This window comes from Pongo pygmaeus, chromosome X, assembly GCF_028885625.2.
Source record: "Pongo pygmaeus isolate AG05252 chromosome X, NHGRI_mPonPyg2-v2.0_pri, whole genome shotgun sequence".
Lineage (NCBI taxonomy): Eukaryota > Metazoa > Chordata > Mammalia > Primates > Hominidae > Pongo > Pongo pygmaeus.
Genome location: NC_072396.2, coordinates 74606546 through 74621272, shown reverse-complemented (window position 1 = coordinate 74621272; position 14727 = coordinate 74606546). Strand labels below are relative to the sequence as shown.

The 14727-nt window shown below is 44.0% G+C and overlaps 1 protein-coding gene and 1 pseudogene across 9 annotated transcripts in view; one reads left to right on the top strand and one right to left on the bottom strand.

The window, feature by feature from the left end:
- Positions 1-245: 245 nt before the first annotated feature.
- Positions 246-14727, bottom strand: part of TAF1 (TATA-box binding protein associated factor 1) — a 106575-nt gene continuing 92093 nt past the window's right edge. For 6 of the 9 annotated variants that reach the window (XM_063660548.1, XM_063660549.1, XM_054470802.2 and 3 more), the window contains one exon: positions 10051-12239. In XM_063660548.1, the coding sequence (XP_063516618.1) occupies positions 12017-12239 (223 nt within the window). In that variant the 3' untranslated portion in view covers positions 10051-12016. Of the gene's footprint in view, positions 365-10050; positions 12240-14727 lie in introns of those variants that run through there. The other 3 variants (XM_063660550.1, XM_063660552.1, XM_063660551.1) reach the window with 1 other exon arrangement.
- Positions 3775-5345, top strand: LOC129023907 (keratin, type II cytoskeletal 8-like; annotated as a pseudogene).

Sequence of the window (14727 nt, the reverse complement as noted above, 5' to 3'; positions counted from 1 at the left end):
TGTTTCCAATTTCCCATTACAGCCTTTTCTTTAAAGCATTCCTGATTTCATAGGAAGAAGGAAACACAAAGAGAGAGTAATTTTGTGATCACTGATACAACATGCCCTCCAACTATTCAAATGTAATTTAACTGCTTACTCTATTTGACCACTTCTTACATATACTGTAGGATAACTGAGTCAAATTTCCGGTTAATGGAAGGTCTTATGTACTACAGAAGTAAGAGTCACAAACACAAGATATAAGTACACATTTTTATTTTATTATAAATCAGGAAGAATGGATAAACAAGATGAAACGTTGTAACATGGAGTTGACTGAAAACACTGGATTCCGAGTCCCCAAAACGTGGAAAATCCAAACCTATATAGGCAAAATTTAAAATAAACGATTTTCAAACTTTTATATCCATTTAAACCAACTTGTAGAATTTATATGTAATTTTAATCATCACAATTTATGCATGACGGATGAAATATAAAATGTTAAGAGCAATTTATTACTTAAAAAACCTCGACTATTGGCCGGGAGCGGTGGCTCACGCCTGTAATCCCAGCACTTTGGGAGGCCGAGGTGGGCGGATCACGAGGTCAGGAGATCGAGACCATCCTGGCTAACACAGTGAAACCCCGTCTCTACTAAAAATACAAAAACAAAATTAGCCGAGCGTGGTGGCGGGCGCCTGTAGTCCCAGCTACTCCGGAGGCTGAGGCGAGAGAATGACGTGAACCCCGGAGGCTGAGTTTGCAGTGAGCAGAGATGGCGCCACTGCACTCCAGCCTGGGCGACAGACCGAGACTCCGTCTCAAAAAAAAAAAAAAAAAAAACAAACCTTGACTATTAAGTTATTAACCAAAAAGCAAAGAATAAATCTGCAATATGACATACCTAGTAATTTTTTAAATTATGACTATATTTCTTCTAAGTACTTGTATTTACCAAAGGATTATTATTAATAATGTCGCTATTGTTTTAGGGACTATCAGCATCAGAATTACAGGTGTGCATATTATAAATGCATATTCCAAGCCCAGGAACTGAAATTTCACAATAAGCGATCCCTACTCCATTTTGATGCATGCTAGTTTAAGAACAGCTGATACAGAGAATAACATTAATTTGAGAATGTTGCTGGATCAGAGTTTCCCAAACTTCTCAAGTAAGAATCACTTAGGCCATCTATAAAATATGCAGACTACCACCTCTTCTCCACTAGATATTCTGACTCAAGAGGGCTGAACTGGGGCCTAGAATCAGTGTTTTTTGTTGTTTTTTTTTTAACATGTATGCCAGTTGCTTATTTTCAAAGTTGGGGGAAGGGAAAAAGATTATTATATTTAGCAAAAATTGTACTGTAATTCCCAAAACTCTAGATCTGCAAATGAAGCTTAAACTACCCATAGGAAAAAAAATTTTTTTTGGATGGCTAGGTGCGGTGGCTCATGCCTGTAATCCCAGCACTCTGGGAGGCCAAGGCAGGTGGATCACCGGAGGTCAGAAGTTCGAGACCAGCCTGAACAACATGGTGAAACCCCGTCTCTACTAAAAACACAAACATTAGCTGGGCTTCATAGAGCATGCCTGTAATCCCAATTACTCAGGAGGCGGAGGCAGGAAAATTGCTTGAACCGAGGAGGTGGAGGTTGCAGTGAGCCGAGATTGTGCCATTGCACTCCAGCCTGGGCAACAAGAGCAAAACTCTGTCTCAAAAAAAAAAAAAAAAGAAAAGAGGCTGGGCGTGGTGGCTCACGCCTGTAATCCCAGCACTTTGGGAGGCTGAGGCGGGTGGATCACGAGGTCAAAAGTGCGGCTGAGGCGGGTGGATCACGAGGTCAAGAGATGGAGAGACTATCTTGGCCAACATGGTGAAACCCCGTTTCTACTAAAAATACAAAAATTAGCTGGGCGTGATGGTGCGCACCTGTAGTCCCAGCTACTTGGGAGGCTGAGGCAGGAGAATCGCTTGAACCCGGGAGGCAGAGGTTGCAGTGAGCTGAGATTGCGCCACTGCACTCCAGCCTGGCGACAGAGCAAGACTCCGTAGTATCAAAAAAAAAAAAAAAAGGCCGGGCGTGGTGCCTCACTCCTGTAATCCCAGCACTTGTGGGAAGCCAAGGCGGCCGATCACCTGAGGTCAGGAGTTTGAGACCGGCATGGCCAACATAGTGAAACCCCGTCTCTACTAAAAATACAAAAATTAGCAGGGCCTGGTGGCAGGCGCCTGTAATCCCAGCTACTCGGGAGGTTGAGGCAGGAGAATCACTTGAACCTGGGAGGCAGAGGTTGCAGTGAGCTGAGATGGCGCCATTGCACTCCAGCGTGGGTGACAAGAGCAAGACTTCGTCTCAAAAAAAAAAAATTTTTTTTTGTCTATTTTCACACTGATTTGGAAGCACAAACCTGAGGTCATCTTCCCAGGTTCTACCCCATTCCCACTGAAAAGTTTCCCATTACTCTTAGGATAAAAACAAAACTTTATTTTTTTAAAGACAGGGTCTCCCTATGTTGCCCAGACTGGTCTTGAACTTCTGGAATCATGTGATCCTCCCACCTCAGGCTCCCAAAATGATGGGATTACAGGCGTACAGGCGTGAGCCACTGGGCCAGGCTGACAAAACTTCTCAACAGGGCCTACAATGCCCAGGGGCATGGTTTTGCCCCCTTCCTACTGCATATATATGCATCTTTCTGGCCTTAAAGAGAGTCCTTCTCCAGTCCAAGACTAATCCCTCTATTTGTATGACCCTGAACAAGTTCCTTCATTTGTAAAATGGGAATAATACCTATCTCATAGATGGTTCAGGATTAAATGAGGTCAGGTACTCTCTGCGGAGGGGCTGGCACAATGAATGATAGCTATTATTTAATCAAATCAAGCTCCTAGAAACTGTTGCTACTTCTTCTTAATTCAATTCTTCAACCTACTTGCCATCTGATTTCAGCACTGTTTTCACCAGGCTCACGAAATGCCAAATCCAAATAACAAATTTCAGTCCTTACCTGACTGACCTTTCTGCAAGTACTGGACACTGCTGACCACTCCATCCTTTGAAACTCTCCTTCTTTGGCTTCCCTCTAAACGGTATATCCTGGTTTCTACATATTTTTCTGGACAGTGTTTCAAAGTATCTTTTGAGGTTCTTTTATTGCTTGCCTTTTCACACTTAAAAAAATGTTTTAACTTTACCAAAATAATACATGTATATTTGTATGCCAATGACAGTTACTCAGCAAGGTCTTCCCTGACCATTAAATTAGCACCCTTGATCGGGTGCAGTGGCTCACGCCAGTAATCCCAGCACTTTGGGAGGTTAAGGCAGGAGGGACTGCTTGCGTCCAGGAGTTCAAGACCAGCCCAGGCAACATAGCAAGACTCTGTCTCTACAAAAAATACAAAAAATAATTAGCCGAGTGTGGTGGCAAGTGACTGTAGTCCCAGCTTCTCAGGAGGCTGAGGTGGGAGGATCACGTGAGCCTAGGAGATTGAGGCTGCAGCAAGCTGTGATAGCACCACTGCACTCAGCCTGGGCGACAGAGTGAGACTGTCTCAAAAAAACAAAACAAAACAAAACAAAAAACTAGCACCCTCACCCACACCCTCTCACATCATTTTTATTTTCTGAATAGTGCTTCTCACTCTTATTTGTTATTGTGTCCTTCCTTCACTAAATTCTAAGCTCTTTGAGGGAAGGGGCTGCTTTATTCATTGCTGTATCTAGAAAAAGCTTGTCCAACCTGTGGCCCACAGGCCACATGCGGCCCAGGATGGCTTTGAATGCGGCTCAATGTAAATTCATAAACTTTCTTAAAACATTATGAGGACCAAGAAGCAAGTTCTCTGCTCCTTCTGGGATCTCCGCCTGGTTCAGCCTAACTGCTTCCACTTCTGCCTCCACCATGTCCATCAGGGTGATCCAGAAGTCCTACAAGGTGTCCACCTCTGGCCCCTGGGGCTTCAGCAGCCACTCCTACATGAGTGGGCCTGGTGCCTGCATCAGCTCCTTGAGCTTCTCCCAAGTGGGCAGCAGCAGCTTCCAGGGTGGCCTGGGCAGAGGCTATGGTGGGGCCAGTAGCATGGAGGCATCACCACCGTCATGGTCAACCAGAGCCTGCTGAGCCCCCTTAACCTGGTGGTGGACCCCAACACCCAGGCCGTGCGCACCCAGGAGAAGGAGCAGATCAAGACCTTCAACAAGTTTGCCTCCTTCATAGACAAGGTACAGTTCCTGGAGCAGCAGAACAAGATGCTGGAGACCAAGCGGAGCCTCCTGCAGCAACAGAAGATGGCTCGGAGCAACATGGACAACACGTTGGAGAGCTACATCAACAAACTTAGGCGGCAGCTGGAGACTCTGGGCCAGGAGAAGCTGAAGCTGGAAACAGAGCTTGGCAACATGCACGGGCTGGTGGAGGACTTCAAGAACAAGTATGAGGATGAGCTCAATAAGCGTACAGAGATGGAGAATGAATTTGTCCTCATCAAGAAGGATGTGGATGAAGCTTACACGAACAAAGTAGAGCTGGAGTCTCACCTGGAAGGGCTGACTGACGAGATCAACTTCCTCAGGCAGCTGTATGAAGAGGAGATCTGGGAGCTGCAGTCCCAGATCTCGGACACATCTGTGGTGCTGTCCATGGACAACAGCCGCTCCCTGGACATAGACAGCACCACTGCTGAGGTCAAGGCGCATTACGAGAAGATTGCCAACCACAGCCAGGCTGAGATGAAAGCATGTACCAGATCAAGTATGAGGAGCTGCAGACGCTGGCTGGGAAGCATGGGTTTGACCTACAGTGTACAAAGACTGAGAACTCTGAGACGAACTGGAATATCAGCCGGTTCCAGGCTGAGATTGACAGTCTTAAAGGCCAGAGGGCTTCCCTGGAGGCCGCCATCACAGATGCCGAGCAGCCTGGGGAGCTGGCTGTTAAGGATGCCAATGCCAAGCTGTCCGAGCTGGAGGTAGCCCTGCAGCAGACCAAACAGGACCTGGCGTGGCAGCTGCGTGAGTACCCGGAGCTGATGAATGTCAAGCTGGCCCTGGACATCGAGATCGCCACCTACAGGAAGCTGCTGGAGGGCGAGGAGAACCGGGTGGAGTCTGGGATGCAGAACATGAGTCTCCATACAAAGACCACCAGCGGCTATGCAGGTGGTCTGAGCTTGACCTATGGGGGCCTCACAAGCCCCTGCCTCAGCTATGGCCTGGGCTCCAGCTTTGGCTCTGGCACGGGCTCCAGCTTCTTCAGCCGCACCAGCTCCACCAGGGCCATGGGTGTGAAGAAGATCGAGACCCGCGATGGGAAGCTGGTGTCTGAGTCCTCTGATGTCCTGCCCAAGTGAACAGCTGCGGCAGCCCCTCCCAGCCTGCCCCTCCTGCGGCTTCCATAGAGCCCAGGAGGGAGGCCGCTGTGCAAGGGAGCACAGGGAATGGGAGACCCACCTGAGGCTCAGCCCTAGCCCTCAGCCCACCTGCGGGGGAGTTTACTGCCTGGGGACCCCCCTTGCCCATGCCTCCAGCTACGAAACAATTCAACTGCCTTTTTTTTTTTTTTTTTGGTCCAAAATAAAACCTCAGCTAGCTCTGCAAAACAAACAAAAAAATTAGATTTATGTGGACTATCGTTACTGTATTTTATGTGTGGCCCAAGACAATTCAATGTGGCCCAGGGAAGCCAAAAGATTGGACACCCCTGATCTAGAATAATGCCTGGTATCCATTAGACTTAATGAATATTGACTGACTAATCCACATCTAATCAGTCATCAAGTCTTATACAGATTCTACCTCCTAAATTCTCTCAAATCTGTGACCACTGTTCCTGCCTTACAGCTGATTCGTGTCTCACCTAATGACTGCCATAACCATTTCCAGTCCTGCTCTTCTACCATCCACATTCTGAATTGCTGCAGAAATGATCCCAGTCCTTCAACAGATCCCCACTGCCTTTAAGATAAAGTCCAAATTCTTTAGCAAAGCATACAGAGCTCTCCAGATCTGGACACTGGCTAATTCCTCAGTTTCAGTTCTTGCCAGCCCTTCCATGTGCACCATGCTCTAACCATTCCTAATTTTTTAGTCACAGGCTCCTTGCATATGCTATTTTTCCTGCCTGGAATGATATCCATTCCCTACCCCCATTGCTTTCTTTGCCTAATTCAAGCTAGTAGTCTCTGGAAAGGTTTCCCTTAGATCCAGAGTTGGGGTTACTCTGTACCTTCAAAGTACACCATAGGTATTTTATCATTTCACTTATCACACTCTTGCATGGACTTGTCCAACACTAGACTGTGAGCGGTATTCACAGCACCTAGCACAGTGCTTGGTATAGTCAAGAAAGGGTTACTGAAATGAAATGAAATTCACCAATCTATTCCTTATAACCAGGTCTTCATCCCAGACTGCTTTACTATCTGTGCTTCTACACCCTGACCAGTTGTGTTGCTAAGTACCTTTAAAGGAAAAACAGGCCGGGCGCGGTGGCTCATGCCTGTAATCCCAGCACTTTGCAAGGCCGAGGTGGGCGGATCACGAGGTCAGGAGATCAGGACCATCCTGGCTAACACAGTGAAACCCCATTTCTACTAAAAATACAAAAAATTAGCCGGGCGTGGTGGCATGTGTCTGTAATCCCAGCTACTCAGGAGGCTGAGGCAGGAGAATCACTTGAACCCAGGAGGCAGAGGTTGCAGTGAGCCGAGATCGCGTCACTGCACTCCAGCCTGGGTGACAGAGCAAGTCTCCGACTCAAAAAAATAAAAATAAAAATAAAATAAAGGAAAAAAATCACACCATAATAAGTTGGTACCATTTTAAATTAAGTCTTCAACTTTGCTTGTACATTAAGCATCCAGTAATCCTTTCATGGATCCCTAGTCAGCTCCAGCTCCCATTTTCATCAGTGACTATAAGATTAAAAACAAAAATGCTTAGACTTATTTTTTTTGAGATGGAGTCTTGCTCTGTCACCCAGGCTGGAGAGCGGTGGCACGATCCTGGCTCACTGCAACCTCCGCCTTCCAGGTTCAAGCAGTTCTCCTGTCTCAGTCTCCTGAGTAACTGGGACTTACAGGCACACGCTACTACACCCAGCTAATTTTTGTATTTTTAGTAGACATGTAAAGTTTCACCATGTTGGCCAGACTGGTCTCGAAATCCTGACCTCAGGTGATGAAGCTGCCTCAGCCCTACAAAGTGCTGTGATTACAGGCATGAGCCACCGTGCCAGGCCTGCCTAGACTTATTTAGAAAGGTCTGAAGTGAAAAAAATGAACCCCCACTCCCAATTCCACCTCATTCTTCGAGGTGTTAACAGTCTGAAGTGCATCTTGCCCAATCTTTTCTGTGGGTATACAAACATGGATTTATTCCCCTTTGCTCTCCAAACAAATGAAATCAAACCCTACCAGTTTTTTCAAGAATATCTTTTCACACTAGCACATATAGATTTTCCTTTTTTTTTGAGACCGAGTTCCACTCTTGTTGCCCAGGCTGGAGTGCAATGACACAATCTTGGCTCACTGCAACCTCTGCCTCCCAAGTTCAAGCAATTCTCCTGCCTCAGCCTCCCGGGTAGCTGGGATTACAGGCACGTGCCACCATGCTTTTTTTTTTTTTTTTTGGTAGTAGAGATGGGGTTTCACTATGTTGGTCAGGCTGGTCTCAAACTCCTGACCTCAAGTAATCCACCCGTGTCGGCCTCCCAAAGTGCTGGGATTACAGGCATGAGCCACCGCGCCCAGCCAATTTTCCTTTAACAGCTGCATAGTTTTTCACTGAATGGATATACCATAATTCAATCTCTCTGCTACTGGACATTTAGCTTGTTTCCAGTTTCTCATTATCCCCCACAGTAGGATAGTATTCCAGCTCTCATTCCCATTTTCACTTTTGTCACAAGGATGATCTTAGTTTCACAGAGGAAGCTGAAGCTATGAAGCATGAACTCAATTTCCCATCTCCCTATCTACACAATAATATATAACTACATCCATTCTTTTCTTTATCTCAGGAGAAGAGATCTCTCCTCTTAAGGCAATATCTCTACCTATGTTAGCTAACATCCTCTCCTGTTTTCACAGGTCCTTCTAACAATTATCCTCTCTTGCTTTCTTTCCCTAAGCCTACATAGGTATACTTATTTATCTTCCATTTTAAGACTGTCCGTCTCCCTAGCTTCTTGAAAGAGTAGTCTATTATCTGTGTAATCACTTCCTCACCTCCCATTTGTTCCTTGCCCCACTGCTGGTGAGATTACAATCTCACTACTCTGTAAAAACTGCTTTTGATCGCTCAGGTCACCAGGGACCTGCTAGTTGCCAAATCCAAATGCTCTTTCTTGGGTCTGACTTTATTTTACTTTTCTGTGGTAAATATGTTGTCTTTTTCTCTTCCTTAAATCCTTTCCTTGGTTTGAGAAATATTCTTCTTCAGGTTTTCTATTTCTAACCACCCCTAAATACTGGTCTTCACCAGGAGTCTATCCTCCATACTCTGACTCTACACATGCTTCCCGGGTGATCTCACCTACTTCCAAGATTGTACAAATCCTAAACTTTATACATACCATACTTCAAACTTACATGCTTCAAAACTAAGCTTAGCTGTTTCCCCTACCTTCTACCCTCAACCTGTTCAGTAAATGGCATCACCATTTATCCAGTCACCCAAATCAGAAACCTAGGTTCCACTCCCTTATCTTCTATTATCCAATCAGTCACCAAGATATACCACTCATTCCATCCCTGCTGTCAGTGCCCCAGTCAGTTTAGGTCTCCAGCATCTCTTATCTGGCACCACCCCTTCTCCACTCTATTTTCATACTGCTGCCAGAGTGATTGCTTTAAAATGAGCATTTGATCCTGAGCTTGTGATCACTATACTACATAGGTTCCCTACATTCCAGCCATCTATATGTAGTTCTATGAACATGTTGCTTCATGCTCCTAAGCATTCTGTTCCCTCTGCTTAGAATGCCCTCCCATCCCACCCCTATGAACATCTGGTAAATTCCTTTCCACTCTTCATGATTTTTTTAAGGGTCTCCTCTGTGAAGCATTCTTGTTCCTACTTCGTAAAGAGTCAAGAACTTTTTCCTCTCACCACGGATTCTTGTAAATATTTATTGCAATGATCATTTTTTTATTAAACTTGTTTATTTACATATCTACCTCTCATTCTAGACCTTAAGTTCCTTGCAATCAGGGACTATATCTTACTTCTCTATCAGCATCTGGCAGGCTGCTTATAAAAACAAGTGGCTTGGCCAGGCACAGTGGGTCATGCCTGTAATCCCAGCACTTTGGGAGGACAAGGTAGGTGGATTGCTTGAAGTCAAGAGTTCTAGACCAGCCTGGCCAACATGGTAAAGCCCCATCTTGGCTGGGCGCGGTGGCTCACGCCTGTAATCCCAGCACTTTGAGAGGCCAAGGTGGGTGGATCCTCTGAGGTCAGGAGTTCGAAACCAGCCTGGCCAACATGGTGAAACTCCGTCTCTATTAAAAATACAAAAATTAGCTGGGCATGATGGCAGGCGCCTGTAATCCCAGCTACTGAGGAGGCTGAGGCACAAGAATCACTTGAACACAGGAAGCGGAGGTTGCAGTGAGCTGAGATCATACCACTGCACTCCAGCCTACAAAAATCAGCCCAGTGTGGTGATGCGTGCCTGTAATCCCAGTTACTCAGGAGGCTGAAGCAGGAAAATCGCTTGAACCTGGGAGGTGGAGGTTGCAGTGAGCCGAGATCACACCACTGCACTCCAGCCTGGGCAACAGAGGGAGACTCCATCTAAAAAAACAAAACAAAAATAGGTGGCATGATAAATGTTGAAATGAACCAACGAATACCATGTACTCACCCAATCCCCCCAAAATTCTGGAAGCCACCTTCCATTCCTCCTTCTCTACCCCCAAATGCCAAGTCCTACTCCCTAAAGATCTCTCAAATCCATCCCCCTCCTCCCCATCCCAATGCCATAGCACCAGTTTGGGCTCCATTCTCTCTTACTTGAACTAGATCCATCCAAACCATTCTCCACACTACTGCTGGAATTTTTTAAAATTTTTATTACAAAAATAATACATACTTGTAAAAAAATTCAAACAATACAGAAATAAAAGCACAATACCCCACCCAGCATACATAACAAACACAGAAGCCCCCTCCCCTCCAATCCCATTCCTGGGGGATTATCATTGTGAACAGTTAGCATATATCCTTTCAGACTTTTACCTTTGCATACACAAGTATATATACAAACACATATAAATAAACACACATGGTTCTTTTACAAAAATGGGATCACATATATCTGTTACGTGATTCTTCAATTTCTTTCTTCATTCATTCATTACACAGATTTCTAAAACACAAACCTGATTACATCACTCCTCTAAGAGCTTATTTCCCATAATATAAAAATCATACACATTAACATCAAACACAAAGCTTGTGATGATATACTTCCTGCCCATCTTTCAGTCTCATCTCAGCCATTCCAGCATTAAAGGACTGGAATATAAACCACACTGAATCCTTCCTGGAACAAGGCAGGTACAAACAAACAAACAAACAAACTAGGAACACACTCTGCCATTTCTAGACTGTGGCCTTTCCCATTCATGTTACACTTTGCCTGGACTTTTCCATCTGGCAAGCTTCTACTAATTCTAAAACAATCAGCTTAAAAATTACCTCTAGGAAGACTTCCCTGACTTTTCAGACATGATTACTCCTCTATTTCCCCTATACTTTATAACTAGCTTCTTAATTGCACTTATCTCACAGTACTATGATGATTTATTAACATGTTTTGAATTCCACTTTCCCTCCCCCAACTCAATGGTGAGCTCTTTGGGTAAAAGGGATTTGTCTTATTTACCTTTGCATCCCAAGGATCTGATAGAGTGCTTATCATGAAAAGCAGATGCTCAGTAACATTATCTATTGAGGATTTTATGATTCTAGGAACATTTACTGAGTACCTACTATGCACAGAACCATATCCTAAGCATGAAAAGAAACAGAAGACACAGTCTTTGCCCTAAGAAACTTACCATTTTCCTACCATTTCCCCTGGGTGGGAGGGACAGAAAACATTTAGGTGGCAACATTATCATTTCTGACATATAGGCTGTTTCAAAATTTACGGTAATTTGCCTCCAATCCATTTAGGAACTAGGCATTGCGTAATTAAATAAATAATAAAATAATGGGCGGTTTGTCTCACAGGTTTAACTGTAGCACAGGGTCCACTAGAACCCAATTCTCTGTCCCAGCAGGAGGGCTCTCAACTGCTCCAGCCTGTAAATTAGAAAAGTGAGATGATACCATGCTTGGAAAAAAATTTTTTTTTTTTGAGACGGAATCTCACTCTTTCACCCAGGCTGGAGTGCAGTGGCGTGACCTCCACTCACTGCAACCTGTGCCTCCTGGGTTCAAGTAATTCTCCTGCCTCAGCCTCCCGAGTAGCTAGGATTACAGGCATACGCCACCACGCCTGGCTAATTTTTGTATTTTTAGTAGAGATGAGGTTTCGCCATGTTGGCCAAGCTGGTCTCGAACTTCTGACCTCAGGTGATCTGCCCGCCTCGGCCTCCCAGAGTGCTGAGATTACAGGTGTGAGCCACCACGCCTGGCCAGAAATTTCCTAATACATCAAGAGGACATAAAGTTACTAGTTCTTTCATAATTTCCCCTCCTTCCCCAGGGAAAAATTATACCAAAAGCAATAAATGGAGTTAAATAAAGGAGGACACAGAAAAATGAGCTTGCTCTTTTTGGTAGTGGTAGGGGAAAGGGGGTTGCTTTGTTTTAAATCAAAGGGTGACATTGCCCCAGGAAGATTAGGAGAGGTGATTTATTATCATTTACTTACTACTTTTAAAAAGGCTACGGTGTTAATTTCATGATTTCAGGATCAGATACTGTACAAATATGAACAAATTGGGGAAAGGTGAACCACCTAGGCTGGAGAACAGGGAAGGCTGACCAAGGAGGCCCAAAGGAAGCCTCATTCATCAGAGTCCAAGTCACTGTCCCCAGCAATGGAGTGGAAATCCTCACTGTCCTCCTCGTCCTCTGACAGGTGGACCTGGCTTAGTACACTCGGCCCAGAGCGCTGCTCTTCCTCCTCCTCATCTTCTTCCTCCTCTGATACCTCATACCCACCGATGCTGCTGAAGCTTGTGTCTTGGGTGTTCGACTTGGGATCAGGCTCCTCATAGCTCCCATAACTGAGAAGAGAAACATGTCATCTCTCAAGCTCGGACACCATCCTCTAGCTGACCATTCCCATTCTCAGTGCCACCAAAGGATCAGCCCATCTCACCTCCCCTGGACACTAAAGTGACTGGTTCTGGACTATTCTACATGTCCCTGAGAGTAAAATGACCCTGTTCAAAAACATCAACTTGCCAACATCATATACACAAGAACCTGAATGGAAGAAACTCCCTTACACCTGAACAACACACTGCCATCTTACATGACCATAAATGCTCTGACAGCCTCATGGTTTCATCTACCACTTACAGTATCCAATTAGTCAATAGTCCTGAAGATTCTCTCTTCAATATATCTTGTCTCTATCCCCTCCTTTCCATCCCTACTCTACCTGCCTTGGCTTAGTCCTTTGTTATCTCTGGCCTGCACTACTGAAATAAGTCGTCATGCCTCCAGTCTTGCTCTCCTCCAATTACTTCTTCACACTTCTGCCAGAGTGCTCTTTATTTTTTTGTTTGTTTGTTTATTCTTAATTTTACTTGAAAAAAAAAATCACACAGGTAATGCACGTTCACTGGTTAAAAAAATTAGAATATACACCAGAAAAAAAATTTAAAAAAATCATCAATAACCATCATCCAGAGATAATCTTTTGGTATACTACTTTTCAAAATTTTTTGTGAACTTTAGATGCTTAAACATTTTTTTTAATTTACAAAATCGGGATACTCTACATACTCTCCAGGAAATCTGCCCTCTTCATTAATGATTATAATGAACATCTATCTTTCCATGTCAATAAACATAACGTCTATAGCATAATTTTAATAGCTACATGGTATTCCACATATGGCTGTAACATGACTTAACAGTCTCTCACTAGGACATTTAAGCTGTCTCCAATTATTCCACTATTAGAAACAATGCTGTCATTAAACATCCTTACACAAACATCTTGATGGTATGTTAATTATTCCCATAAAATAATTTCCTAGATGTGGATTTTTTGGGCCAAAGGGGATGCACATTTTTAAATGTTTTTATTTATGATGATAAATAAATAAGCCTCTCTCCAAACCACCCCATTTTTATCAATCGACATTGCCACCAGTAGTTTGAGAATGCCTTTTTCCTCATAGCCTTTCCAAACACTAGGCATTATCATTCACTTTAATCACCAACATGATAGGTAAAAAATTGCACTTCATGGTTTTACTGCATTTCTTTATTAGGGGAGTTATTATTATTATTATTATTATTATTATTATTTTGAGACTGAGTCTTGCTCTGTCGCCAGGCTGGAGTACAGTGGCGCGATCTCGGCTCACTGCAACCTCTGCCTCCCGGGTTCAAGCGATTCTCCTGCCTCAGCCTCCTGAGTAGCAGGGACTACAGGTGTGACCAGGCCTAGCTAATTTTTGTATTTTTAGTAGAGACAGGGTTTCACCATGTTGGCCAGGATGGTCTAGATCTCTTGACCTTGTGATCTGCCTGCCTCGGCCTCCCAAAGTGCTGGGATTATAGGCGTGAGCCACCGCGCCTGGCTGGAAGTTATTTTTTCATATGATATATTGGCCATTTACATTTCCTTTGTAAATTAGTTCATGCCTTTGACCATTTTTCTTTTGGGGCACAGGACAATCTTTCTAAAATGTAAATCTGGTCATACTATTCTCATTCAATGACTGCCCAGAACTTTCAGGCCCTTCATGATTTGGTATTTACCTACCTCTTTAAGTCATTTCTATCACATGAATTATAGATCTTACATGGATCAATCAAAAAATCTCCAGTCACACTGAGCTATGTGTGTTCTCTGAAAGTGTTTCATGCCTGTAAAGTATTTCATGCCCGTGTCTTCATATAGGCTCTTCCTAGTCTCTGGAATGCTCATTGCTTTCTTATTCGTTTAGCTAATTCCTATTCATATTTGGCTCAATTTCCTTCTCTAGCCAGCTCCCCTCCCTCCCCACCTCTACCCAAGTCCTAGAAAAACCCTGTGGTTGCCTAGCATAGCACTTTTCATATTACACTATGATTGCCTGTTTTACCTGTTTTAGGTTTCCTACTAGACTGATCTCCTTGAAGGAAGGGACCATATCTTAGTTGTTTTTGTACTTATGATAAATATTTGCTGAAGTAAAAAATTTTAATTTGTTTACAATGTTATTGCATATTATCTGCTTGCTGGTTAGATGTATCCAACATGTCCAAAGCCAAATCCAAATCCATTTTTTCCTCCTTTCCTGCCCCATCTAATGCGTATTCTTCCTCTTCCTCTACCAGACATCTCCATTCATTATTCATCTAACCTCCTTACCTCTTTATGTCCCTTTATTTTCCCCACTCCTGACAAGTCCCTGTTAATATCCTCATCATCTGTCTCACATTGTCCTAAGTTATACAAATTTGATGTTACTTCCTTTTCCTTAAACTGATGACTCCTATTACCCACAGGTTAAGGTCCAAAGGTCTTAGCATGCCTTTTAAAGTCCTTCA